At 43.0% G+C, this 12,763-nt stretch overlaps 1 protein-coding gene across 1 annotated transcript in view; it reads right to left on the bottom strand.

Moving 5' to 3' along the window:
• cachd1 (cache domain containing 1) overlaps nucleotides 1-11,738 on the bottom strand; it is a gene marked incomplete at both ends in the record, with an annotated part of 85,339 nt that extends 73,601 nt beyond the window's left edge. The window contains one exon of the mRNA XM_083888061.1: nucleotides 11,490-11,738. Coding sequence (XP_083744187.1) covers nucleotides 11,490-11,738 — 249 coding nt within the window. The remainder of the gene's footprint in view (nucleotides 1-11,489) is intronic.
• Nucleotides 11,739-12,763: the final 1,025 nt, after the last annotated feature.

The following is a 12,763-nucleotide window of genomic DNA, read 5'->3' as shown; positions in this document are numbered from 1 at the left end:
AGAGTCTAAACATGTGCTGTGTGTGTTAAGATATGACGTATTTATAGTTCGGCAGCGAAGAAGTCGGCGGTGTTCAGCTCCGCCCTCTGTGTACGCTCACTGCTCACTGTGAGCCGGCACAGAGCAGCTTCGCTCGGCCTGTCCTGAGGACCAATCGCAGCTCTTGCCGTCTCTGTTGTCCCTTGACGGAGTGACGGACACTTAAAAAATATTCCGTGCACCCGGAGACGACGCAGAGGCTCTACGACAGGTTCTGCGTCGACGCAGAGCACTTTACGCAGGAGTATAAATTGGGCTTCACACCGAAATTTCACCCCCAGAAGAGAGAACTGTGTTTAAAATGTGCCAAAGATGATTTCAATTTCAATGCTTTTTGTGATCTAGTATGAGATAGTATACTTAACTTTTGGGTAGTGTGCTTGTTTATTGTGTCCGAAATCACAATGGCGAGGTAATCTCCACTTTAAAGCCCATAAGAAGAAAAACAATGTCCACAAAAGTGAAGTGCAGGTAAATATGCCTACGTCAAAATTAGACCGACAGCAGATTTTCTTCATTCTTCTTAGTAATCTGGGTTAATGTTGACACACCAGCAGGAGAAACAGTCGATATCCATGTTTAACAGAAAGACTGTTTGGTTTGCCTAACGCTGGTCTTCCATTTCTTGCGAGTGTGTCCAGATCAAATAAGCCACTCATTTGGCACAGGCGCGTCGCTGCGCTCAGAGACACCAATATCTAAACACAGCTGCCGTCGCCCTATGCTTGTAGGTTTGCTCCTGTATGTGGAGGCACAGTGGGTAAAGACGGAAATAGTCCAAGTCCTTTTCTCCATGACAATTAAAAAAAAAAAACTTATCTTTTCATCTTCTGTCCGCACTCATCTTAGAGAGATAGAGGTCAAAAGTCCAACTCATTAGTCCCGCTCGCTTCCAGAGTCATCATCAAAGGCGCAGGATACAGTTTCACAAAACCAACACACAATTACACCAAAGAACAGGTAAAGGAAGAAGATTAGGAACAGAGCAGACAGCGACTTGTTCGAGACAGGAATGGACCAGCAGTGTCTTTTGATCCCAGTGCTGAAACTCTTTTTCGCTGCATTTCCACATCATCTCTTTCACTTTGCAAAACCTGATCAAGGCGGCAGTGCTGAGCTTGTATTATGCCGTGCTGTTCGATATAAAAAAAGTATGAACATGGAATGGTTGGGGTCCTTTAAATTCAAGTCTGTGTAAATAACGGTGGGACAGATGCCAATGTTCTTATGTTATAAAAGTCTCCAGGCACGACCAGCTATGTTGTTTTTGTGTCTGTTTGGGTTCTGTGATCGTTGGCATTTGGATTGGAATGATGTGACTCAAGGTTTGCCTCATGCATTAACTCACACAACAACATGTGTATGTACTGCTCAGGCATATCTCGCATAATAAAGCTGGGGTGAAACTTTGTTCAGCAGATATTTGTCCACATAAAGTTGGAGGATAAACAAAGTGTTTCAACTTTTACATTAGGTGTATGAGAGCAAGGGTTGTGCTAAATACTTGACACTTTAACCTATAGAAGCTGTTTTTTTTTTTTGATAAAAGTGTTTCATTCTGTTTCAATGAAGCAATTGAGAAATAATTATACTTTATGGTGATTAAAGCATTGCTAAATCAACAAATCTAAGACGATGGCACAGTACAACACTGGAACTTTTGCCATCTAAAACTCACACAAGTGAGGCAGTGTTGTGCCAACTTGTTTGATTCAGTTTAAACACAAGAAAACACAAAGAGGTGTCATATCTTTAAATAGGGGTCTTTATTCCTACCTACCTGTTTCCTTCACCAGCCACTCTCTTGAAATAAGACCCCACCCCACAGCCTGGTGTTATATGCACAGCCACGTCTTCACCCAGAGAAACAACACATACACAATAACAAAAAAAAAAATCTGCAAACGGGCACAAAACACAGATGGAAATTTGAGGCAACTTTGGAGACAACACTTCACATAATCAACTCAAGTTTGTGTTTACCATGGGTTTATGTATGCAACACAGAGCACCAGGAGAGAGGTGTAACAGAGCGAGAGAGAGAGAGAGAAAAGAGGGATGAAAAACAGCCTGATCTACTTCTACACAGTAGGAGCTCCAATGCTCTGCTCATCGAGAATGCAAAGCCTCTTCTGCAAGAGTGTGTGTGCATACTGAGGGGGATGGGGCCTTACAAATTTTTATTGTCTGGGGGAGGGAGTTTGTCCCTCTTCTCTCCTTGCCCTCCCAAAAGGGTTTTCTTGCTCAGTAACCCCTTGCCTACACCACAAGTCCCCCACCCCTTCTCTCTTTCTCTTTCAGGGAAAGTTCATTTTGAGTCCTGCCCATTGTGGTGAGTGAAGGGACTGACTTGCTAAGGGGTGGCCTGGGGTCCCTTGGCTCACACCACCAGGTCAACCCAGTTGGAGCCAAGTAACACTGGCAGGAATCTGAAGGGAGGAGAAGAAAAAGAACACAAAGCCTGGATCACTGATAAAGATCCTGTTCTCTCTCTCTTTCATTGAGTGCATCTTAGCTGAAGTGACTGTGTGTGAGTGAGAGAGTAAGTCTCTACGTGAATAGGAAAGGGAGCTAAAGAGTGAAAGGAGGCGAAGGAGAAAAGTGGAGAATCATTTCAAAAAATGACAATGAGCTGATTAAACACAGCCAATTAATTGGACTACATCCATACTACTATGTTTACATTTGAAAGCATCTCGGATCCAAACAATCTGCATTCACGCGAGCGTTTCAGCCCGGAATCAGAAGTAAATCTGCATCTAAATCAAAATCCCACCCGTGTTGCTGGGCATTTTAAGTACCCATAATGTTTTCAACTTCCTCTGCAAGTCGGCAGATTTAGGCATCAACCATAGAAGATACTAGGGCCTTCTCAGAATCACTAAGAAACAATGCAACTATTCCTATATCTAAGATATCATTCTTTATTCTATTACACAGTAACCACTGAATTAAAGCTTTCAGTTGCTTCACAAATAAAATGACAAATATAAGTCAGAAAATCACAACTCAATATTTAACCCAGATCGTTCAGCCCTCAGATACAACTTTCATGGTGAAAGGTTGACATGAGCAGCATAGAGCAGGCAGATGGACCAAGGCTAGGAATAAAAAAGGTGCACATTCAAACTCAAGATGTCATTGTCTGACTGGAAGCCTCCATCTCAAAGATGTTTCAGTGGCAAAAAAAGGTTTCTTTGTTGCAGTATTTCACAAATAAAGACAACTATGATGGAAAACAGAAATGAGGACACGTGTGCATCCATGTGAGTGTCATCCTGATCTTTATCAGATAATGATAAGGACAGGATGTTTAAAGAGGGAAAAATGTTATTTTCCCTAATCAGACCATGTTTAACTATATTGCACTTGGACTGCAATGTTGTGTAGATTCTAAACAGGAGCTTGGCATTTGGGGGCAGGTCAGTGCGAGAGACAAGCAGACAGCGAGGTTAAGGTTGTGGGGAAACAAAACATGTAAAAAACATTTTCATTCAAGGCCAAACTGAGAGAAGCCTTCTTGAACTGAGAGATGTGGGAAAGGGATCAGAAAAGTGGTCTGATAAGTGATCTGGCCATGGCGGTACAGACAGAGATAAACCCACAACAGCTGGTGCAGCAGGAGAAGAACATCAGTTTCATGCTCCATCCTGACCGCACTCCCGCAGGAGCCAAGAGACAGTGCACTAGGCTGTACTTAACACAGGCAGAGAAATTAAAGGGATGCGATGTGAAATGAATGAGTCGCGTTGTCTGAGAGCTCTGAAGAAAAGATGAAAAAGCATCTCTCAGAAATATCTTTTTCCTCCTTTCATCCTGCACAAAGGTGAAGTGATGATGGGATGGCAAATGTTCAACATGGACATGTGAACACCTTCGAAAAAAAAAGAAAAAAAGAACTGCATGCACATTTCAACAATAAGTAGATAAATAATTTAAATAGATTAAAAGAAAAACAAACAACTGGAAAGACATCCATGTCGAAGGGTTCTTTAAGATTTTATCCATGTTTTCATCGACAACTGGTTTTCTGCAAAGCAGTTCAGGTCCATCTGTTGACTTCATAAGATCACAGCTCGGTGAAAACAAGACCTCTAAAACCAGCTTTACTTCCAAACGTCTAAAGTCTACCTTATTCACTGCAGTTATCCTATTGTAGAAGATTTGCCACAATGACACCACTGCCAGTGACACTTCCATGCAAGTATGGTTGTTTGTACTAAAATCTCAGGACAATCCATCCCATACTTTCAGTCTGGAACAAAATGGTGGAGCAGATGATGACTGCAATGGTAGTACAGATGGAATACAACAGAGCATGGAGTATTTCAATCACAATTACGCTTTATATAAACAAAGCCAAGAAAACAGACCAGCAAGCCTTAATGCAAGAATGTAAAAATTCAAACCTCCGACAGCAGCATTTAATTCACCATTTCATCCAACAAGTCTGAGGCCTTTACCATGTCTGGTGTTTGCTGGGTTTGAAGGCTGGAGACACTGCAGTGCCAGGCGGTTGGACAGAAGGGGCGCCTGAGCCTCTCAGTGCCTGGACCCAGGCCAAAACATACAAGCAGGCCAACGTTTAATAAAAACATGGCTCTTTTCTCCGTTCACTCCTGCATTGTGATGGAAGATAAAGGTAACAGTCGACAGAACTGGGCCGTTTCCCTGGGTTTTTAAGACAGGCCAAGAATTCTGAAGACTGATAGCAAATTCAAGCCAAGTTTAAAAACACTGCAGAGCTCGCTGTGGGACTTTGCAGCTGTTGGCTGCGAGAGGCCTGTTTTACATAATAAACTTAAAACCCTTCATTTCAATGGAACACTAACTTTAACAATCTAAAAAAAAGTTCAGTTTAGAAATAAGATCCTATAAAAAGGTGTACACAGCAGGTTTTCACCCTAGTTGTCATGTTGATTTTAAATTCAGCAGGGATAAATAATTGAAAATAAACTGGAGCATTGCACATAAACTCAGAATAATACATTTATGAATCAGCAGCAACTTGACACTGAGAATCCAATAACTGAGTGTCAAAATAACACCTCCCAGCATCATCAGTGTGGAGAAAAGTATCAGTAAAAATGGGGAAAAGGTAGAGGAGCCTCAAAGGTCGATGAAACACAAAGACATCACCATGAAATAAAAAAACTGACAAATGTAAACCGGTATGACTTCCCCCCTCCCCATTCACGGACTCAATATTTTGCTTCTATAATATTTTTATTTGAAATAGTGTTTCCCCTATATTCATGCGCACCATCCCCACTAAATTAGTGTCCACTGCTGCTAAAATTACACACAACCATTAATATGAATGCAATCATAACTTGCAGAGGTGAGCAATAAAAGCCAAATATTAAGATTATAAGGCCATTAGATTTAAAAAAAAAACTATTTTGAGTTCAAAAAAATATGAGCCATGCAGTCATGACATCCTCTTGGACAACGCACTGAAATATGTAAATGCATACACAATTTTGTGTAGAATTTCCTATTATTACACCAATATATGTTGATGGTAAAATGGACAACAACCAGATAAACATGGGGCCAAGAGGACACATCTGCAAAGAAGGAAAGCAACACAAAGAAAAACACAGAAGAGAGGCCTGCAAGGCTCACAGCAGCCTCGACTGTTGGAGAACACAGCCATGTAAGCAACGCAGTGAGAGGCGAGAAGGCTTTGAAGCTGCACTGCAGAGAACGTAGCAGGAATTCTGACGTCCCGCTGCATATCCTCACACCCTCCTCCACCCTGCTCGCCGCCGTCTGAAGACGGATCCGGCGAAAAAAAAGAGGAGACGCACAGCTCAGAGACATGCAAAATAGAAAGCAGAGGGCCAGGTAGGTGAGACAAACCTAATCAAATTGTCGTTTGCACTGAACAAAAAAAAAACAACAACAAAGCAGGAGTCTGGGCTCTGCTGCCTTTGGATCAAACCCAAAACCAGAAAATCACAGCCTAATTATAATACCAGAGCTGCCCCACTTTTTCGCTTTTCCTTCACAAACCACCACTGCCCTCAAATTACTATCAATATTCAATTAGGGGGCCGGGGATACTGGACGAGCCAACCTCAATAACAAACCACACTTCTCATGATTTAAGGCCCTTAAAACTAACAGTGACACTTCCTTCATAAATAATCAGCCAATACGGCGTTAATACCCTCTCAGTAAGAGCACTATAGAATTGGACTTGCGACCCAGCAATGGGTGATTTCTTTCTTTCCTCACAAACTCTGCACACCTCTAGGTTTTTTTTACATTTACATCCAATAGGGATTAAATGTCATATTGCTGTAGCTGTTGGTGGAAATCGGTACCGTGGCCCTGGCACCGGCTGCTTCCCACATGACGTGAGTGGCACCAGGCCCATGTTTAATAACACGGAAAAGGGAAGTGAGGTCAAATTTCATATTTAGACCAAAGCATGAGATCCAGTTCTACATGTAAGACATTCTGCTTCAAACCACAGAATGTCAGACCTCAACTGCTCATTAGTAAAACATCAGAGGCGCCCGTGTTCACAGCAACAGCCCAGAGTCGCTATATAACTGAAAGAGTTTCTCAGCACCAACAAACCAAAGACACCACGACACGTGACAGCACGACAAGGGTAATATTTTTCACATCCTCATGTCCACACAGGTCCACTGTGGTCCATGTGATGTCAATTTTGCCATCCAAACTCATCCACAGCAGTGCACCTGGAGCCTTCGTGGACTGAAGGCCACATTAAGCCCAATTTATACTCCTGCGTAAAGTGCTCTGCGTAGCTACGCAGAGTCCTCTGCGTCGACGCAGAACCTGTCGAAGAGCCTCTGCGTCGTCTCCGGGTGCACGGAATATTTTTTAAGTGTCCGTCACTCCGTCAAGGGACTACGGAGACGGCAAGAGCTGCGATTGGTCCTCAGGACAGGCCGAGCTAAGCTGCTCTGTGCCGGCTCTCAGTGCGCTCCGGGCGTCCTGACAGAGGCGGAGCTGATCCCCGCCGATAACGCCGCTGCCGAACGATAAATACGTCATATCTTAACACACACAGCACATGTTTAGACTCTAAATGGCCAATTTCTCGCCTCAAATTATCTTAAAACTGCGTTCCGTGACACAGAAAAGTGAGAAACGGCCACTTTTTCAACAACAACAGTCTTTCTCTCTCTTTCTTTCTCGGACGCCATTGCTCACTGTAGCCAGAAGCACAACAACCTTGCGCAGCGACCCCTACTGATCGGGCGGGAAATTGCAGCGAGTGTCCGTCACCACGACGCAGAAGTATAAATGCTCGAGGCGTCTCCGTGGTGACGCAGACGGATAACGCATACGCAGTCGGAGAAGTATAATGTGGCCTTTACACTTCTACAACTGCGTAATGCGGAGACCCCTAGAGCCTTCATAGTCCTCAATCATGGTGCAATTTTCCGACCGATCAGTAGGGGTCGCTACACGGGGTTGTTGTGCTTCTGGCTACAGTGAGCAATGGCGTCCGAGAGAGAAAGATTGTTGCTGTTGTTGCAGCTGAATAACATTGAAACACAGATACTTTTGATACAAAAATGGAGAAGTCAAGACGTGTCCGGAGATGATATGTACGTCCACTTAATGTACCAAGACTGATGGCAGGCGAATTTAACAGTCTTATTGGACCGACGAGGGACATAATAAGAATAATAATGCATTATATTTAAGGCGCCTTTCAAGACACTCAAGGTCACCGGACGAAGAAGCCTACTTCAGGTACTTCCGAATGTCGGCTGGCATTTAATGAACTTCTACGCTGTGTGCTACCTCATATTAATCATCAGGGCACCCACCGCATGACCGTCGATACCGCCCAGAGACTGGCTGAGGACCAATCGCAGCCCTTGCTGTCTCCGTTGTCCCTTTACAGAGTGACGGACACTTAAAAAATATTTAGTGCAGCCGGAGACGACGGAGAGGCTCTCAGCAAAGGCTCTCCGGCGACATAGAGGACTTTATGCAGGAGTATAAATTGGGCTTAATGTGATTTTGTGACTTGCATTGAAGGAACTAATCCCTGTTGAACAACACTTTCTACTTCTGCTTCATGACAAGCTGTTTTTTTGGTCAAAAGAGACAAGAAGAAGACTGTACCCATGGACACTTGCTTCGAGTTGTGCAAGGAGAACCAACGGTGCCCAACACCTAATCAGGGGAAATAAAATATGGGGTAAACATAGTGTTTGTGATTTTTTATAGACCGGGATATGAAAAACTGAATATGGCACAGCAAAACACTGTTTGAATGGGGGGGGGGGGGGTGCTTTTCACTGCTGCACCACCCATGATATGGGCTTAGCTGAAGAAGTAACTGTGGTAGTAATGGCAGCAATGTACAATTTACTCCACCGCCGTTGCAGAAAACATGTCTCAGAATACCAAGACCGTGTACCAGTTATGTTTTATACACACACTCAACTGTGCCGCTCCCTCTCTCTGGCTCGACCACTCACTCAATATGACAGGGCTGCAATTAACGATTATTATCACCATCAATTAATCTGTCAATTATTTTCTTTGGTTTGGTCCATAAAATGTTGAAAAATGATGATTGTCGTTTCCCAAACCTCAAAATGATGATACTCTCAAATGTCTTGTTTTGTCCACAAACCAAAATGACTCGTTTTAATGATTTCTGTGTTATATGGAGCAAAGAAACCCCGACAAAATATTCCCAAGCAGAAATGTGCACCAGTACTCTGCAGACACAGTAATCAGAAAGTGAGACATAGTTCTATTATATAAATGCTATGTTTAATTAATTAAGTCCTTAAAGTTTAGAAGTTGGAGCCAGGAAAAGTGTTTAGAATATTGAAATATCCATTGACGAATTTAGCTCTTTACTGCAGTGTGATTATGACGTTGCATGTGCAGTTAATTAATTGCAGGGATAAAGATTTAGTCAACAGCAGCAGAAAATAAAGTTTTTCAATACACTGTAAATCTGAGAAACTGTGCTGAAAACCTTCTTTAAAATGTTGTCCCATCAGCCCAAACAAAGTGTCAACTGTACCCCCCCCCCTCACGTCCCCTGACAATTGACTAACTCAATGACAGATTGAACAAGGTTGACCCAGTGACTCTGAAGCACAAGCAGGGCAAGCCTCAAATTACACATCTGCCGGAGAATGAGGGGTGGAGTGGAGAGGGTTAGGATTACAGTTTAAATGGCCACGCTGGGACGTTTGCTTGATAACAAAACCCTTCTGATGTCCCCGGAAAAAGAAGTGCTTCAACTTTGAACGTTGCCGCCTCGCTGTCGAATAAAGGAAAACACGAGAAAGTCGTGTTGGAGGTGATAAGCATCAGCTGTCACTGTTAGGAATTAAAATTAATTCACACGCAATCTGTAATATTAGATATATATATATATATATATATATATACACTCTGATATTTTAATATCAGAGTGTCTTGCACTGCTTAGGAAAAAAAACAGGAAACCTCTAATGAGGCAGAAAGATAAAGTGAAATCCATCTCAATCATCACACCTGCAGACGGAGAGTCAGGCCACATCTGAGCAGCAGAGCAGGTGTCCACACAGCCGGCACGGCTGACAGATTCCTGCAGTTGTTTTCCCTGGCAGATGCAGACTGTTTTTACTGGGTGCACATCTCTTACATCCCATCACAAATTCATGAATGTGCCGTTTCAATCAAAAACTCCCATTCGCTCCAAGTGCCAAGTCCTATTTTTTCACAGTTTGTGGAAACAACGCGTTCGTCTCGCAACTGGTTTCCCACGACGCGGGGAGAAAGCACGCCGAGTGCGTGTTCCCCGAGGAAATTTGTCAGTCAAACTGAAACGAGAGTGACAAACTGTGGCCAAATCTGCTCTGCTTAACTGCATCATTGCAGCAGGTAGAATAATAGTAAAATTAGAAGAGCAATTCATTCATTGTCTTCGAATGAAGAGAGGAAAAAATGGGAACGGGGGGGGGGGGGGAGACAAAGTGAAAGCTCGGGTAGAGACGAACGGTGACAAAGGCAGATCCGGGGGATCAGAGGAAGCCCTCAAAGCCGACTCCCAGAGCTAGGATGAAGGCAGCTCTGTGTGGAAGCAGAAAAGATGAAACACCATTTGGGGCCCGGGGCCCCCCGCTGCCTCACCACTGTGTTCAGGGCCTGCGAGCTCCTTTGCCTCTGAAGTGCTAAACAACCCCCTCTCACACCCAGCAGCAGCCCAGCTCTGCTGCAGCCTGCACCTCCTGCCATTTGGTGCAGCTCTGGTCTGCACATATGTACACAGACAAGCGACCAAGTGGTTCTCCTGCGTTTCCATTGTGTGTCGGGGCTGCAGCAATTAATCCATTAATTCATTAATGAACGGGCCTGTTTAAATACATTTTAGGCTCCTTAAATTACCACATTGTCCTGTTTCTTTGCTCTTATCAAATAAATAATAAAAAAAACCAGGATATATTTGTGATTTTTTGTGGAAAAATCACAGCAGATAAAAACAAAATAACTGTGGTACTGTTTTGGTCCATAAGTGACATTTTTGTGAAGCTTGTGGCTTAATGCGTCCACCAATACGTCTCCCCTCACAAAAATGCCAGTTGGAGGTGAAACAACTCACCTGTTGTTTGAAAGCACCAATTCTAAAAAGAGCGAGTCACGTTTTATGGCTCGTGGCAAGAAAGAAAAAGGTGCCACAGACTGAAAAAAGAACATCCGAGGAGCATTTTCACATATTCACTGACGTTATCTTCAACCCCAATAACTGACCGTGTGAAGCATTAGGATCCAACTGCAGCTGATGGAGTACAAACCTGATTCCTTGACTGCATTTTATCATGAAACGGTCTGTTACTAAAGGCTTTTTTCAAGGTACAGTCGACCCCAATAAAACAGATTCACTGTTGTTCATTGATGTAAAGGAGGCCAACAGTTTCTCATCTTTGCATTAAAAAAAAAAAAACCAGTGTCCATCTTTGTAACCAGGCTTGGAATCATAATGACAATCAAACCTGAGGACAAGGAGCTGCATGGCTTCAGTGTTGGTGACAGCTCCTCCGCTTTCATCAAAACACAGTAAATGTGCAAAAATACGTGTGACCTTTGTTGATTTTATGGAATAATGAGTGTGACAGAGAACCTGCAGAGTGATGATGATGATGATGATTATTATTATGGTGTGTCCCCCATTATAAACGCGTCGTAACTTCAAAGGACAGCCTGACTGAGCCAAGAACAACTGGCAACCACAAGCTTATTGTTTCGTAACACAAATATTTCTGATAAAGTTCCCCCCGGTTGGGATTATTTCTCTGTTAAAGGCCTTGCTCTGCAGTCATGTGGTGGGTTTAATGTTGTAAAAAAAAAAAAAAAAACCGCTGTGGCTCCGAGTGCAACATGAATCCCTCACAGTTTGACACACATTTACACTGATTTAACTTCATTCCTCTGTGTGTGTGTGTTACCTGCATGGTGAAGACTCCCAGCTCCTGCGAGGACAGCTTCTTCATTTGATCGGCCAAGACTTGCGCTTCTTCCAGGATGGAAAACTCACTTTCAGCCCCGCAGTATCCACAAGAAAGAGCCGAGCAGATTAAAACCAAGCTCCAGGAAAAGGACGACAAGCCTCGGTGAAACTCGAGCCGCTTCTGCCGCACGGCAGCGCGCGGACTCGGCGTCAAAGCCACGGATCCCCCCGCAGTCCGCCTCGCCATGATGGCCGTGGGTCTGTGGGCAGACCGGAGAAACACGGAGTCCCGACTGGTGGCGGAAAAATTAAAAGAAGAAGAAGAAGAAAAAAACCTTCAAGGAGGGAGAAACTACTTTTACAACTTTGCAGCGAAGAGTGTGTTTGCTGTTTCGCTCCCGAGCGAGACTCCGAAATCCCCGACCGAGCAGATCATCGCAGCTCCGTGAAAAAGCCGAAGAGAAGAAAACAAATCCATGCGGGAAGAAGAATATTGTGTTTCGTTCGTTTTCTTTCTTTAACGCCGAAGCAGTTCCGTCCTCGAACTCTGTCGCTACAACTCCTGGAAGTCTGGCAAAGTGTGTGTGAGTGAGTGTGAGCCGGAGAGTCTCCACAGTGGGGGTTAGTGACACAGGGAGGCGTGGAAACACCAAGTCCTACCGGCGCCTGGATCTCTGGATCAATGGATCAGGGTTTTATTGTGTCAGCTTCTCCAAAGAGAGAAAGAGAAAGAGAAAGAAACAACAGAGTTATTATGTTGGTGTTACTGAAGAAGATAAGGGCCAAATGTAAAACAAACAAAACAAAGATTGGAAAACAGCCCGTCTTAAATGAATAATTCTGACTTACTCGAATTCAGACTTTTTTATTTTAAATCAGAATTCTGACTCTTTTTTCCCCCATATAATTCTGAATTTTTTCAATTCAGATTTTTTCTCATATAATTCAGACTTTTTTCTTACAATTCATACATTTTTCATGGAATTCAGGCATTTTCTCATAGAATTCAGACTTTTTTCTTGGAATTCAGACTTTTTTCTTAGAATTCAGATATTTTTCATAGAATTCAGATATTTTTCATAGAATTCAGACTTTTTTTCTTAAAATTCAGACTTTTTTCATAGAATTCAGACTTTTTTCCTCATAGAATTCAGACTTGTTTCTTAGAATTCACACTATTTTTCATAGAATTCAGATATTTTTTCATAGAATTCTGTCTTTTTTCTTGGAATTCAGACTTTTTTCTTAGAATTCAGATATTTTTCATATAAC

This window comes from Microchirus variegatus, assembly GCF_963457635.1.
Source record: "Microchirus variegatus genome assembly, chromosome: 4".
NCBI lineage: Eukaryota > Metazoa > Chordata > Actinopteri > Pleuronectiformes > Soleidae > Microchirus > Microchirus variegatus.
The sequence above is the reverse complement of the archived record's forward strand: the minus strand, read 5'-3'. Positions and strand labels throughout refer to the sequence as shown.